General features: G+C 40.5%; 1 protein-coding gene across 1 annotated transcript; it reads left to right on the forward strand.

The window, feature by feature from the left end:
- Positions 1-1,085: 1,085 nt before the first annotated feature.
- On the forward strand, positions 1,086-13,115 carry LOC125929583 (histone-lysine N-methyltransferase SETMAR). The gene is made up of 2 exons (XM_049640896.1): positions 1,086-1,609; positions 11,224-13,115. The coding sequence occupies exons 1-2, from the start codon at positions 1,493-1,495 to the stop codon at positions 12,007-12,009; spliced, it is 903 nt and encodes a 300-aa protein (XP_049496853.1). The 5' UTR covers positions 1,086-1,492; the 3' UTR covers positions 12,010-13,115.
- Positions 13,116-15,959: the final 2,844 nt, after the last annotated feature.

Raw genomic sequence — 15,959 nt, forward strand, 5'->3', positions numbered from 1 at the left:
GACTCGAAGAAAAGAATTTCAAGAGTCAAAGGAAGAAACCACAACCTGAAACTAAATAGAAATGAAAATGTGAAAAATTACAAAAGTAGAATCAACAAGATTTGGCCAGGAAGCTCCTAGCTATGGAGGTCTAAAGTGAGGAAGAAATACAGGGAAATGCTTTGGTTTGTTGCTTTAGTAACTCTGGCAATCGTGGACAAATTACTGTCCCGGTTTATTTTAAAAGAGAAAAGGAAGATTTGCAGAAGAATTAGTCACCTAAGGTCCATATGAACTTGTGGTGTCTGTAAGACAGGAAAAATGTTCAATAATCAGGGGCACCTGGGTGGCTCAGCTAGTTAAGCGTCTGACTTGGGCTCAGGTCATGATCTCCAGGTTCCAGAGTTGGAGCCCTGCAATCCACTCTGCTGACAGCTCAGAGCCTGGAGCCTGCTTCAGTCTCTCTCTCTCTCTCTCTCTCTCTCTCTCTCTCTCTGCCCCTCCCCCGCTCACGCTCTGTCTCTCTCTCTAGAATAAATAAACATAAAAAAAATTTTTTTTTATGTTCAATAATCGGCTATCCACAACCAGAGCGAAGCAGATATCCACGTCTGAGCTGGAGAGAGAATACCTAATACTTTATAACAGTATTTGAAGCTATGTGGGGAAATGCTATTACTGAGGAAGCCCAGACAAGGCAAGTGAGAAGGAGCAGAGGCAGAAACCTGAGGGACACCCACCAATATTTCAGAATCAGGCGGGAAAGGACAGTCAGCCAGAGGACAGCCCATCCAGGGCAGGTGCCACAGAAGCTGCAATGAGACGGGGTTTCAAGTAGATGCGACAGGACAATCAGGTCAGACAACTTGGGAAATATCCCACTGGATTCAGCAATTTCGAGTTTTTATCAGAATCCTTTGTTGAGGCAGAGTTTTTTCTAGGAAACGGGAAGCTGATAGGAAACAGATACCGCAATCAGGGCGTTCCCACACATGCCTTACGACGCCCTAAAGGCTATTCTGCCGCCTGAGAGCAAACCCCTTCACACGTCACCCAACTTCCACGCCAAGTTCCAGAACCTGAAAAACCCTGCTGTGCAGCTCCCCACTCAGCTTAGAGCGCGCTCCTCCCCCCACTCCCGCAATCTTCCCAGCCCTCAGAAACCTACACAAATGACTTCACCTCCAACCCTCCCTGAGGCTCACAGGAAAAATTAAAGCACTTCATTTTATGGTTCCAAAGCTATGCCCGTACCTTACAAAGCTTTGTATTATTTGTTGTGCATCTGGCTCAAAACAGAGCGAGCCACACCAAAACGTAGAGGAAAGCTGAGAAGACGCCCTCACAGGCCACTTGTGAAAGGAGAGAGAAAAACTACGACTCCCAAAAGGCAGCGGAGCCGCACGACCCGTGATTCCCAGCATCCTCTGCGAGGCTCAAAATCATCTAGGTGGCCAGCGCCTCGAGACGACAGGTAATGTCCGCGGGAGAGTAGAAAGAGAGTCTTGCGGGAATGGCAACGTCTAAGGAGGGGCCTGAGAGACCGACGGAGCGCCTGGATATTGCGCGCGGCCTGGAGAACGTGCCCGTGAGCGCGTGGCCCCCGGGGGCGGAGCCAGAGCCTTTCCAGGTAGGGGGCGGGGCTCGGTCGCAGAGAGTGGGGCTGGTGGGTGCCGGCGCCCAGCTCTCCGGGGAAGTTTGCCCGCCACGGGCACTGAGGGCTCAGCCACCCGGGTGGAGCTGGCGCGGGTCCAGGTGGGGGGCGGAGCTGAGTAGCCCCAAGGACCAAGTGCGTTGCTTCCCCACCGGGCCGAAGTTCTGTGGCGCTCATACCGCAAGTGGTACCCGTACTTCTCGACGTTCTTTCTTACCCCATCGCAGAGCTGTTTCGCGCAGGAATAGCTCTTACATGCTCAGGTTTTCGTCTTTATCTTTTTTATTTATTTATTTTTATTTTTCTAATGTTTATTTTTCAGAGAGAGAGAGAGAGAGAGACAGAGCATGAGCGGGGGAGGGGTAGAGAGGGAGACACCGAATCCATCTGAGCTGTCAGGGCAGAACCCGACCTAGTGCTCCAACTTAGGAACTGTGAGATCATGACCTGAAGCGAGGTTGGCGCTCAACCGACCGAGCCACACAGGCACCCCGGTTTTAGTCTTTTTCTATGAACCCTCCGTAATGACCTTAACAACAAGAATATTCCTCTTTTCTGCCCGTAGACTGGCAGTTCCCTGAAGGGCAAAGCCAAGCGTTTCGTGAGGTCCCTTGGAAACAGCCCTGAGAAACTGGCCTTTTTTCCCCTGGTTCTGTCCCCAGAACTTATTGAGGGATCGGGGCAAATCATTTACCTCTCTGGTGTCAGGTGTCTCATATGTAAGATAAGGCATGGGCCGTATTAACGGCCCTCAGCCTAGTGGTAGGGTTACAAACTTAGGTCATCGTCCCTAGGATGACACTTTGCTGAGTCTCCCTCGTGGTCTGAGGTCTTTTGCAAATATAAACTAGCCTCAGCTAAGCCTTGGAATCCGCCCGTGTACGATTAAAATAATAGTGCCTCTCCCGGATTGCTTTGAGAATTACAAGTAAAATGCACTTCTGGTTTGCTAAAAGAACTCAGGAAATGTTCTGCACTGTTACCACATCAAAACCTTTCCTGAAATAACTTTCCCACTCCTGTGACCTTGGACTGCTTGTTGCCTAAATAATATGACTAAAAAACAATGATGGAGTGAAAGGAGCGCTGGACTTGGAAGTAGGAGAGGGTGAGTTCAGGGCTTGGCCATCTTAGCTATTTCTTGGAGCCTGAGCTTCTTCATCTGTAAATGAAAATAATTAAAAATGTATAACCCTTGTCATGTACATTGTCAGTATTGAGCCCCGTTTGCCCCTCCTTCCTAGGGTTGTTGTGAAGCTCAAATAAAACAGTAGATTCAATAGCAGTTTTCAGAGTGGGCAGGATATTAATGTCAGAAAAGGTTATTTTTCCTCAAACTACCTCAGGCAGTTTATGGTTAATAATATAGTTGGCTGGGACCAAACACTTGTGGGATTCAACTCTAATCCCTAAAAGCTTATTCAGTACCAAACACTGCTGAATATGTGGTCCAAAATCCTGACAAATGTTTTCTTTATTCAGCAAATAATTGATTGTGTATAATGTGCTAGGCGTTAAGCTAGACATAGAAGATAAAATGGTGACAACTTTTCTTTTGAGTTTACAAGACCATATAGAAAGCATTCATTTGCTATGGGGGTCAGGAGGAGAGGGTAGAGGGAGGAGAAAGGAAGCCTTATGACTGATACTTACACCTACAGTTAATGGGCATAAGTGAAAATCTGGAGACCAAGACTCAATCCCACAGTATTCTAGCTGCCAGCCTATATGCATAGCTCTGGATAGAGTCAGGATTACTAAGATCCTTCCTCAAGGAGCTTATAGTCTTACCAAGAAGATAAAACATGCTTGAAACATATTTATGACAAGCCTGAAGTGCCTTTAACTAGTTTGCTTTCATATATTCATAGAGCACAAAACAAGTCTTATGAAAGGTCAAAACAGCTTGCTTACCCCAAACCCTGCCTTCACAGGCATGTACACACATAGGAATTAAGGCATGAAAAACTCAAGTTAAAAATAACTTTGTGTCTAATTTGTCTTTGAGTACTGTGTGAAAAGGCAAAAAGAACATTCACATGTTCATACTGGAAACAAGCCTATCATAATGCCATCTGTGTTGAAAGCCAAACAGAAAGTAAACTAATTGATTTTCTTCAACTGAGTGTTGAATCTAGCCTTTTTTTCAGGTTTCTGAAACCAACTTCAAACATTAAGATTTCAGCTTGGCCTTGACAAGAATTATCTGGCTCACACGCTCTTAATAGCTGCTTGAAGCAAAAACAAACTCATGGGGTAGAGGCCAAGTACAAAGATTCATGTAGCTGGTGTTTCAACACAACCAAAAAAGGAATGAAGATTTTCACAGCACTTCCTTAAAATTCAGAATCAAGGCCTAGGTTTTAAGCCCAAAATATTATGCAGTGTCATAGTTAGGTTTCTGGGGCTTTGATATAGAATGTGACTTAGAAAAGTCAGACTTCTGATCAGAAGTTATCAAGAAGTGCAATCAAGCAGCCAAAAAATATTTCCTAAGCCAGCTGCCCTGTGCCTAGCACTCTGAAAAGTAACTCATCCCCCATTACCGTGTCATACCCCAAATCACAGTACCATTTCTTTGAGACATATATTTGTTAGAAAAACAAGACTTACACTTGTAGTCTTGTGTAGACAACTGGAGACCCCTACAGGCCATGCCATTTAAATCCCAAAGTTCATGCTTTTAATAAGTGCAGGTCTAGTTCAGAAAAGAGAGAGATTGCGTTTGAGACTAGCCAAGGAGGTGTATTTTTCTTTTTTTTTTTTTTTTTAATTTTTTTTTCAACGTTTTTTATTTTATTTTTGGGACAGAGAGAGACAGAGCATGAACGGGGGAGGGGCAGAGAGAGAGGGAGACACAGAATCGGAAACGGGCTCCAGGCTCCGAGCCATCAGCCCAGAGCCTGATGCAGGGCTCGAACTCACGGACCGCGAGATCGTGACCTGGCTGAAGTCGGACGCTTAACCGACTGCGCCACCCAGGCGCCCCTGTATTTGCTTTTCAACATGATGTCTCCTGGGCTTCTTGAGTGGCGATGGTTTATAAAAAAGTTTTAAGTTTTGTGTCAAAAAACTTGAAATCTCCACCCAGTTCTTCAAGGATCTGGTTTCTACTACATAATTTTGCCTTTGTCATTTTGCATTTATTCCCAACTCTTGCATGATCAATGTTTGCATTTTGATACATACCAAGAAAAAGTAAAATTTATGTTATTACAATACAAAGAAATGATAAAAATCCCATTCTTTGTGTCCTTTTTGTATTTTTCTGACTGGTTCTTTCTAAATCCTGGCACGTGCACATAATGGGCAATAAGGCAATATTTGTGGATGAATGAAAGATGTGTGTGCTGGGTCAAGTCTTAGTTTCCTCCCTTTCAAGATGAATAAGTAATGGAAGATAGGAATATAGTCACATGGTCTCCTAGAGATAATTTTGGTTTGACTATGTTTGAACCTGGAAAATTTAACTTCAGAATCTGTTGTTTCTACCACCCTACTAGATAGCCTACATAATTCATAATGAACACTTATGTGCCAGCCACTAGAGTAAGCTTTGTACATGGATTCTTTGACTTTATTTTCCTTCACAGCCACCTTTGAGATAGACAGAAAGGAAATATTTAGAGAGATTAAGTAATGTGCCAGAAATATATGATGTTTTAAATATAAAACCTAGAAATAACATCTAGAAGCATTGAAGGAAGCTACTATTCTAAAGATATAAAGGGCCTGGCACTGAGTATGGTGTTAGTTATTTAAATTTAATAATACCTGGGGTGGGGGGCAGGTACAGGTATTATTCTTGTTTTATAGGTGCTTACCTGAAGCTTGCCCTAAGTCACAATGCTAACAAGAGGATTGTATACGTGTCTATGTTCTGTACGTGTCTCCTTTAGGACATTCCATGCTCTACATTAAGAAGTTCTCCACTGGGGAGCCTGGGTGTCTCAGTTGGTTAAGCATCCAACTCTTGATTTCTGCTCAGGTCACGATCTCATGATCTGTGGGATCAAGCCCTGTGTACGGCTCTGGGCTGACAGTGCAGAGCCTGCTTGGGATTCTCTCTCTCCTATCTCTCTGTCCCTCCTCCAGCTCATGCTCTCTCTCAAAATAAGGAAACATTAAAAAAAAAAAAAAAAACTCCACCATTGCCTGTCACAGGCATCTCTGGCCTCCTGCACATTTTGCCTTAGCCTCATCTCCCAATTGGAGACCTGAATTCTCATTACCATTTATATCTTTGACTAAATTTTTCAGCCATTTCCTGGAACCATTGTCAGCTTCCACCATGAGTATATCAATAAAGAGTCATTTGTCTGTGGGGCGCCTGTGTGGTTCAGTGTCTGACTCTTGATTTCAGCGCAGGTCATGATCTCACAGTTCATGGGATCAAACCCTGCATCGGGCTCCACACTGACAGCACAGAGCCTGCTTGGGATTCTCTCTCTGTCTCTCTCGGTCTGCCCCTCCCCTGCTCACTCACTCTCTTCTCTCAAAATAAATAAATAAATTATAAAAAAGAAAAAAGTCATTTGCGAGAAATAAAAATACAATATAAACTAACTCAAGCATAAAAAGGAAGGAATTGCCTCATAACAGCAAAGTCCAAGATTGGTAATTATAGGCATGTCCAGATATAAGAACTCTAACGATGTCATCAGATATTTCTTTCTACCACCTCCACCCTTTGCACACCTGCTCCTCTTTCCGCTGGTTGGCTACACATTCAGTAGGTCTTACATATGCAGTAGAATTTGAGATTTCCAGGTGAACAGGTAGAATGAGGATGTCTCTTGCTGATTGTTTAAGCAGAAATCCCAGAATCTTTTTTTTTATGTTTATTTGAGAGAGAGAGTGAGCATGAGCGGGGGAGGGGCAGAGAGAGAGGGGGTAGAGGATCCAAAGGCCGCTCTGCACTGACAGCACAGAGCCCAATGTAGGGCTCAATCCCATGAACCGTGAGATCATGACCTGAGCCGAAGTTGGACACTCAACTGACTGAGTCACCCTGGCACCCCAAGAATTATTTTTCATTGATCTGGCTTAAGTACCGAGCAGATCCAACCAAACACTGTTGAAAGGAACAAATGATGACCTGATTAACCAAGTATCCCCCATCCTAACCACTGAGACAGTAGTGGGAAGGTTTCCCTGAGAAGTCAAGGTGCTGTTATCAGAAGAAAAGGAACAGATGCTGGATGAGTAAAAACATGTCCTCTTTGGTCTCATTCCTCAAGCTTTGATCTCTCCTTGGTTGAAGGTAAGCACAAAAATCCTCAGAGTACCACCCTTTTTTCTGAATCAGTTTGGTCCTGGGCTTTGTTCCAGGAAGTAGAGGACAGACTATGGAAAGAGCTACAAATTGGGAGTGTTTAAACTCAGGTCAACTGACTCCCCATTTATGATGCACTAAACATTAGCTTTCAGATTCTCAAAAGTTAACAATTTGCATAACATAATATTTGAATAGAATATCAGGTCAGTGACATCAGATTATTTCTGAAAACAACTTTTCAATATGTAGTTAGATACCTGTAAATCATGTTAAATTAGAAATGGTTTTCAAAAGATTATTCTTTAGCCATTTTTCTAAGTCAGGTGAATCATCTTCCTGGAGTGGTATTTTACTGACTGTTTATGGAAGAGAAAATGGAAATATATGGAGATAAAATGATTTGTGTTAAGCATTGGTATCAGGGTTAAGGATTACATCCATAAGGGAAAACAAATATTCTCTTCAAACAAGAAGTTTATCCAGAGGTCTCTATTATCTTTTGGAAGGTGTCTGCAGCTCATTTGGAATTATTTATAATCTATCTCTAAAAGACCTTAGATTGTGCATCAAGTTTAAATTCCAGAATTTAAAAAAAAAAACAAAAACTCTATCACTAGATTCTCCAATATCTTTTTTTAAATATGTAAATAAAAATAAGAAAATAAATGTATTTTTCCAAACCTCACCACACCCAAATAAATTCAACAAAGAATAATATGCTCTTCTGGTTAGAAAACGGCAATAAGTCAGACTTGATTTTAAAAGGAATTATCTGTGTCCAAAAAAAAAAAAATCACTTTAGACTTTAGTGATTTATATGGTACTTTAAAAATATGTGCACTTTTAAGAAGAAATTAATTTAAAAGAATTCTTCATGGGAAGTTTAACAGAGAAACAGTAAAATCTTCATTTTGCAAGTACTTTTTTAAAATGTCTCATAACCATTTATGTTTCAACCTTGACTCTTTCAAAAGCTGGAAGTAGATTCTGTATAAAACAGCAGCCATTGAATTTGACTGATAGGGCATCTTTTTCTAAGCCATTCTTTATCCCTTTAGGATATCTCTACTAAGCTAAAGCTGTAAGAAATGACACAAACAAGAGAAGCTATTTCCGCTCTCCACCCCCAAATCACTTTTTAAGCAGAGTGTTGGCCTTCCCCCGCAGGTGCTCCCACTCATACTCCTCATCTTACACAGAGGATGTCAATCCTTACCCCAGCTCAACGTTTTTTAAAATGTAGGGTTTTGAGCCTAACTGCATAGCTACACCAAGGCTCCACCACAGGGTATGTAAGTACATGTTGTTTAATACTTTCTCCAAAGCTTAGTCCTGAGAGATAGGCGGTTCAGACATTCCTCTAGATACTCTTAAAATCTATCCCTGAATTAAAGCCTCTGCAGCTGGTCCCTCACAGTACTGCTCTTACTCTCTCTGCATGGGCAGCATGCCAGTAGCCTTTGTTGAAAGTCAGAATGAGAAACAGCCCATGAAACTGCTTTCTGGAAGAGAATGGTTTAGACAGACACAATGGTGAAATTTCCCTCCAGTTTCCATACTGGAAAAAGTCAGTACTTCTGAACAGTGACAATGTTCTTTATGGATAGTGTAAGCCATATGTCATATCGTATTTCCCTCTTGGAAGTGGCTGTGCTCAGAACCAAACATCCAGTTTACTTCTGGATAGGCACACTTTGTGTGCCTAAGCTCTCTCAACTAGCTCTTCCTGTTCTTCACCTTACATTTCCTATGTATTGTTCATTTATCTTATATCTTTGTAAGTCTCATTAAATCCTTTTTGGAACAACGCAGCTGTGATTTTATGATAAGAAATACATATGTGATCTTTGTCCCCATTTCTGGCACCAAGTTCCTAGAATCCTTGTTATTCACTAAGTGATGAGAGCAGCCAAAGGTATCGTTTGTTATGTTAATGAGGCACGTTTTGGAAAGCACCTGAAGGTGAGAGCTGGTTGCCAGTGGAGACAACCAGGTGATTTGAGAGTTGGAACTTTCAGTACCCTCACCCCTAACCTCCAGCTACAAGAGGGGCTAGAGGTTGAATCATTTGCCAGTAGCCAGTTTTAATGAATCTTGCCTCTGTGACCAAGCCTCCATAAAAGCCCAAGAAAACAGGGTTCAGAGAGCTGGGAGCAAAGGTGCTGCGAGTGTGGCATGCCTGCGGACGGCATGGAAGCTCCTCTCCCTCTCCCCATACCTTGCTCTATTCATCTCTTCCATCTGGCTGTTCTGAGTTGTATCCTTTTACAATAAACTGGTGTCTGCTATGTAAAATTTTTCTGTGAGTTCTGTGAGCAATTCTAGCAAATTAATCGAACCCAAGGAGGGGATTTTGAGAACTTCTGATTTACAGCTTGTTGGCCATAAGTTCAGTAACAACGTGGATTTGTGACTCGTGTCTGAAGTCCAAGGAAGGGGTCATGGGAACCTCCAGTATACAACCCATCAGTTAGAAGCACATATGACAACTTGAGCTTGGGACTGGTTTCTGAAGGTGGTGGGAAGCAGTCTTAGGACTGACTCCTTAGACTGTGGAATGTGATGCTATTGGATAGTGTCAGAACTGAGTTGAATTATAGCATACCGACCTGGTGTCTGAAGCATTTCTTGTTAGAGGTGTGGGAAAACCCCACCACTACCACCACACTGAAATTGGGTCCAAGAACACTAACAGCAGGTATAAATAAATGAATTAGTTTCCATTTAAGCAAAAATTATTCTATACATAAGGAAATATCTGGGCTTATAAGAGATACTTTAGGGGCGCCAGCGTGGCTCAGTCAGTTAAGCGTCCGACTTCAGCTCAGATCATGATCTCATGGTTCATGAGATCGAGCCCTGTGTCGGGCTCTGTGCTGACAGCTCAGAGCCTGGAGCCTGCTTCGGATTCTGTGTGTGTGTGTGTGTGTGTGTGTGTGTGTGTGTGTGTGTCTGCCCCTCCCCTGCTCATGCTCTGTCTGTCTCAAAAATAAAGAAAAACATTAAAAAAGTAATAAGATGTACTTTAATCTTTAAGGTTTGGAAATATGCTTCATTATGCTAGTGAGGAAATAACCGGAGATCAGTTTTCACACAGAGATTTTTAGACTTGAGACTTTCTTCTTTTTCTGTAATGTAAGAAACTTTTCCATATTATCTCTTTACCATTTAATAAAAACAGGATTTCTTCACATGTATGTAATACATCTACATTTATTAATATCTATATAACAAGTATGATTTTCGGAATTCTGTCTGCAATTTCTTGGCCAATTTTACCTATTTTTAACATTGTGAAGACTCAAGTAAAACTCTGAAGTAATAGTATCTTTTTTGAACATCAAAGAATATTTAGGAATTTAAGTAATCTTCAAGTTAAGAATTCCTTTAAAAATCATTGGAAGACTTTCTTCCACAGTCCACTTTTCATTAAGTTATTTATCATTTACGACTTTCTTATCCCCAAAAAGCATCTGCGATGACTCAATAAAATACATACATGCAGGGGTGCCTGGGCGGCTCAGTCAGTTAAGCATCAGAATCTTGATTTTGGCTCAGGTCATGAACTCATGGTTTGTTGAAGCTCCAAATGGGATTTTCTCTCTCTCCCTCTCTCTCTCTGCCCCTCCCCCCGCTTGTGTGCGCACACATGCACGCACTCTCTCAAAATAAGCAAACATTTAAGAAAAATACATACATACATTTATATTGTCAGATAAATGTGAAAAGATCAAGAGCCAAGGGCGAAATTCTTAACTGCATTCAAAAACTAAACTCAGCACTGATTTTTCTGATATTAAAGAAGAAAACAAAATGAGTTACCAATCTTCCAATTTCTGATGAGAGAAAAACTTCTCTTTTGTTACCCCATACCTAAAATAAAACCACAGAGTTTTAAATGTAAAAATTAATCTTGGGGTGCCTGGGTGGCTCCGTCAGTGAAGCATCCAATTCTTGACTTCAGCTCAGGTCATAATCTCACGGTTCACAGGTTCAAGCCCCACATCAGGCTCTGCACTGACATTGCCGAGCCTGCTCGAGATTCTCTCTCTCCCTTTCTCTCTGCTCCTCCCCCACTCACTAACTCTCTCTCTCAAAATAAATACACTTTAAAAAAGTAAAAATTAATCTTTTTAAATTGAAGAGGTATGTTTTCAAACAATATTTTAACAGATTGTTGTTCTTTGTTAGTTTCGTTTGAACCTATTTTTATATATGTTGGAATTAGGAAGTGTCTCATCCAAAAGCTGCTTGAAATGTGTATGAAATACATGCCATGGAATGCTGACTTACAGCATTTCTGGTTTTGCAGTATACTCCTGACCACGTAGCTGGACCTGGAACAGACATCGATCCCACACAAATAACCTTTCCCGGATGCATTTGTCTCAAAACCTGCCTCCCTGGTACTTGCTCCTGTCTCCGTCATGCAGAGAACTATGATGATAATTCCTGCCTTATAGATACAGGATCCCAAGGCAAGTGTGCCAACCCGGTTTTTGAATGCAATATCCTGTGCCAGTGCAGTGACCAGTGCAAGAACAGAGTGGTCCAGCAAGGTCTACAGTTCCAACTCCAGGTGTTCAAGACGGATAAAAAAGGCTGGGGACTTCGTACCTTGGAATTTATACCAAAAGGACGGTTTGTCTGTGAATATGCCGGAGAAGTTTTGGGATACTCTGAAGTACAGAGAAGAATTCAGTTACAAACAATACAGGACCCAAATTACATTATAGCCGTCAGAGAACATGTTTACAGTGGGCAGGTAATAGAAACATTTGTTGATCCTGCCTCTATAGGAAATATTGGAAGATTTCTTAACCATTCTTGTGAGCCAAACCTGTTGATGATTCCTGTCCGAATTGACTCAATGGTACCCAAGTTGGCACTTTTTGCAGCCAAAGACATTTTGCCAGAAGAAGAACTCTCTTATGACTATTCGGGAAGATTTCTTAATTTAATGGACAGCAAAGACAAAGAAAGGCTAGATCAAGGGAAAACAAGAAAACCTTGTTATTGTGGTGCCAGGTCGTGTGCTGCTTTCCTCCCTTATGACAGTTCACTATACTGCCCCTTAGGAAAGTCAAACATAAGTTAGGAATGAAAAAATTCCTAACCTAAGAGTCAAAAGAGTCTATTCCAAGTCCTTCCTAAACACTGAGTTAAATGCATTTACTTTATTACCATGTTTTTAAAAATGGTGACACTTCTATTTTTGAGAACAAACTAATAGATATGGTTCTGTGTAACTGTTAATATAATAATATGTAAACATTTTATAATTATAAATTACTGTAAATTAGAAGGTTAAAAGGTAGCATATATCTTTATGGAATTAAAACATAAAAATTGGCTTCAATTTGAAGTCAGTTTCCACTGACTTCATTGAAACTGGAAATGTGCACCTTGGAAACAATTTTGGCCCAAGAGTAATGAAGATCATACTTCGAAAATTAGGCTTTTCAAATTGATTTTTAATGATTTTTTAAAATTCCAAATTTATATTTACAAATTATCAGTGGCTAAATGGAAATTTTTGCTTTAATTGGAACTATTTCCTTCTCCCTCTTATTCTCAATATTATGTCTCAGAACCAGTTAGCTCTGAAGCATAAGGCAGGAGTAGATTCAGGATATCAACGGGAGACTAACTTGGATAGAACAGAAGATTTTAAACTCAGGAAGGTCTTGTTAAAAGGGTGGGGGGAGGTGAAACTTGCCCAAATTGTTTTCATTCTCCTGAGTGTTCAAAGAGTATTTATGCAACATATTTCTAATTTCAGCTTTGGCACTTTTCAGTGTATTAGTGTTAAGCAAGTTACTGAACCTCTCTAAATCTGAATTCCCTTTTCTGGATATAGCAATATTGGGAAGATCAAATGAGTTAAACCTTGTAAAGGGTTTACCACCATTACTCAGTACTAGGATAGCTATAATAAAAAAAAGACACAGGGGCACCTGGGTGGCTCAGTTGGTTAAGCACCCAACTCTTGATCTCAGCTCAGGAACTCGATCTCAGGGCTGTGAGTTCAAGCCCCACACTGGATTTAAAAAATTAAAAAAATTTTAAAAGACACAAGTGTTAACAAGGACATGGAGAAATTGGAACCTTCATATATTGCTGGTGGAGGTGTAAAACTGCACAGCTATTTTGTAAAGCCTTTGGGTTAATTCCTTAAAACATTAGATATAAAGTAAACCACATGTTCCAGTAACTCCATTCCTAGGTATGAGCTCCGGAGAAACAAAAACATGTTCACAGAAAAGCTGGTACACAAATATTCATAGTGGCATTATTCATAATAGTGAAAAAGTTGACCCACCCCAAATGTCCATTGACTGATGAATAAATAAACAAAATGTGGTATCCTTACTGTGGAACAAAATTCACCCATAAAAAGGAATAAAAAGTATTGATATACACCACAACATGGATGAACCTTGAAAATATTATGCTAAATGAAAGAAGCAAGATACAAAAAGGCTACATATTATATGATTCTGTTTGAATGAAATATGCAGAATAGGCAATTCCATAGAGATATAAAGAAGATTAGTATTTGCCAGTGGCTGATGGGGAGGGAGGTATAGGAAGTGATTCCTAATAGGTACAGGGTTGCTCTTAGGGTAAATGTATGTACTAAAAAACACTCTCAAGGGGTGAGTTTTCTGTTATATGATTTATACCTCCATTAAGCTGTTATAGGAAAAGGGAAGAAGACACGAGTGCCTCTCCTTTGGAAGCTGATAACCAATGATGCTGAACATTGCTCTCAGGAAAAACTCTTCAGGTTCCAGAGAAATGCTTCTCCAGTCACCTTGTGCCCTAAAACCAGACACAAGTGTGCCTAATGCTGTGATTGTGGCCATTACCACTATCAGAGATGACCACTGCTTCAGAGTACAGTGAGATTTTGAAGCACACAAGTGTTTGGTTTGATAAGAACATAAATGAAGCCATTAACTTGTCAGGTCCTTCCTTTCAGATGGCATGAATGCAATTCTTAAATAACAAAGTGTGGTTCCCTTGTAGTGTTGAATGCTAGTTTTCTCCTTTCTCTTTCTGTTTGTTTGTAGTTGCAGGCGTACTCACACATTAGCACTGTATTCATTACACTTGCACATGGAGACACACATTTGGCAACATTAAACAATTCATATTACTTTTAAACTTGTAGATGTGCAGTCTAGAAGTTTGATATTGGTTCTGCACATTACTTCACACTACTTGGTTGTCATTATATTACTTTAAGAAACGGTTAAAATTGATAGTTGTGATAGTTTATTTTTTAAAATTAAAATACTTTCTGCAATAATAATTCATTAAATGCAATCCCATTACAGTGTTTGAAGACGATAAGTAAATTCCATGGTTTATTTTCAAATCTGTCTTTGCAGAGTGAAGCTTTCTCAAATTGAAATTAATAAAAAAAATATATATCAAAGAGCTACACTGACTCCGGAAAGATGGTCTCATTTATTTATTTATCTATTTAGTGTTTATTATTTTGAGAGAGAGATAGACACTAGTGGGGGAGGGGCAGAGAGAGCGAAGGAGACACAGAATCCAAAGCAGGCTTCAGGCTGTGAGCTATCAGCACAGAGCCCAGCGCAGGGCTCAAACCCATGAACCGCAAGATCATGGCCTGAGCTGAAGTAGGGTGCTTAACTGACTGAGCCACCAGGTGCCCCAAGATGGTCTCATTTAATATGATTGTTAATAGAACACGAACTATATGAAAATCTTGCTTATAACAACACAGTTTATGATTTTACTAAAAAGAAAATAAGAAAAAATAGAGTCTTTGAAATAAATATATAATTATGACTCAGGTCATTATTTTATTATCCATCTACACATTGCCAGTTCGGTTGGGTGCCCATGCATGAGCAAGGATAATTAAGTTTAGTCATATCTGATATTTTGCCTATTTTCAGTCATATGAAAAAGACTTTATACATGCTTTCCATTCTTGTGATTATGAAGATATTTTTGTCCAAGTAGGAAGATAACTTGGTTTGTAACTATTAACTATTTCTACGTATTGCCTATAGCTCTCCCACAAGCTGTCTGGCCTTCACACTTATAAGGAAGGGATGAGCCAGCTTCCCTAGCAAGGCTCACATAAAATAATGGATGTATATAGGCTATAACGTACTATATAAATTTTGATATCATTTCAGACCTATTTCTGTGTTAACACTGCTATACAGAACAGAACAGACAGTATATTACCATAGACATCTTTGGTTACATCAAAATTCATTTAGATTCAATATAACAGTAGGAGTGTCTTGGTGGTACAGGTTATGAAAATATTAGAATAAACTCCTAAAGGAGGTCTGTGAATCATTTAAGTGAAAGGACACCTGTCTTTGGCCATTTAAGTGTAGCTAAAATTATAGGCAAAATCTGAAGTTGGAGTTCCTTTTTGCTTTAAAACTATTAGGGATTTCCCCAAGATAATAAAAATCTCCTCTATTCTTATGTATACAGCTATTCAGTTAATAGGATTACTTTTCACTTCATTGGCTAAAGCTACAAGCTGTCCGTGCCTCTTCCTCCTCCTCCTCACTTCAACCACGAAGTCCTGCAAATCCCCTGCAGACGTGTCTAAAACCTGTTTTATTCACCTGTTTTATCATTTTGTGCCATGTTTCCATCATTTCTTCCCTGCAACAGCCTCTTGGCCTCCAGCCTCACCATCCCTACTGTGCATTCTCCCCACCTCTAAACCTTCCCATGACTTCTCATCACACTCAGGATGGAGCCCAAACTTCTCAACATGGCAAGAAGGCCCCTTCCTACCTTTCCACATCATCTCTCACTTCAATTCTCTGTGGTCCTCTTTGAAAAACCATATGCCCTCTCTCATCCCCCACCTTAACAACTGGTATTCCCTTTGGGAAGAAGCTTAAGGAAGCAGGTTGCTTACCTTTGCCTTCAGAGGGCATTAGAGGGGTGGGCGGGGGGAGGAATTTTGCTTTATTTTTTTTTAAGTTTATTTTGACAGAGACAACATGAGTCGGGAAGGGGCAGAAAGAGAGG

Source organism: Panthera uncia, chromosome A2, assembly GCF_023721935.1.
Source record: "Panthera uncia isolate 11264 chromosome A2, Puncia_PCG_1.0, whole genome shotgun sequence".
Lineage (NCBI taxonomy): Eukaryota > Metazoa > Chordata > Mammalia > Carnivora > Felidae > Panthera > Panthera uncia.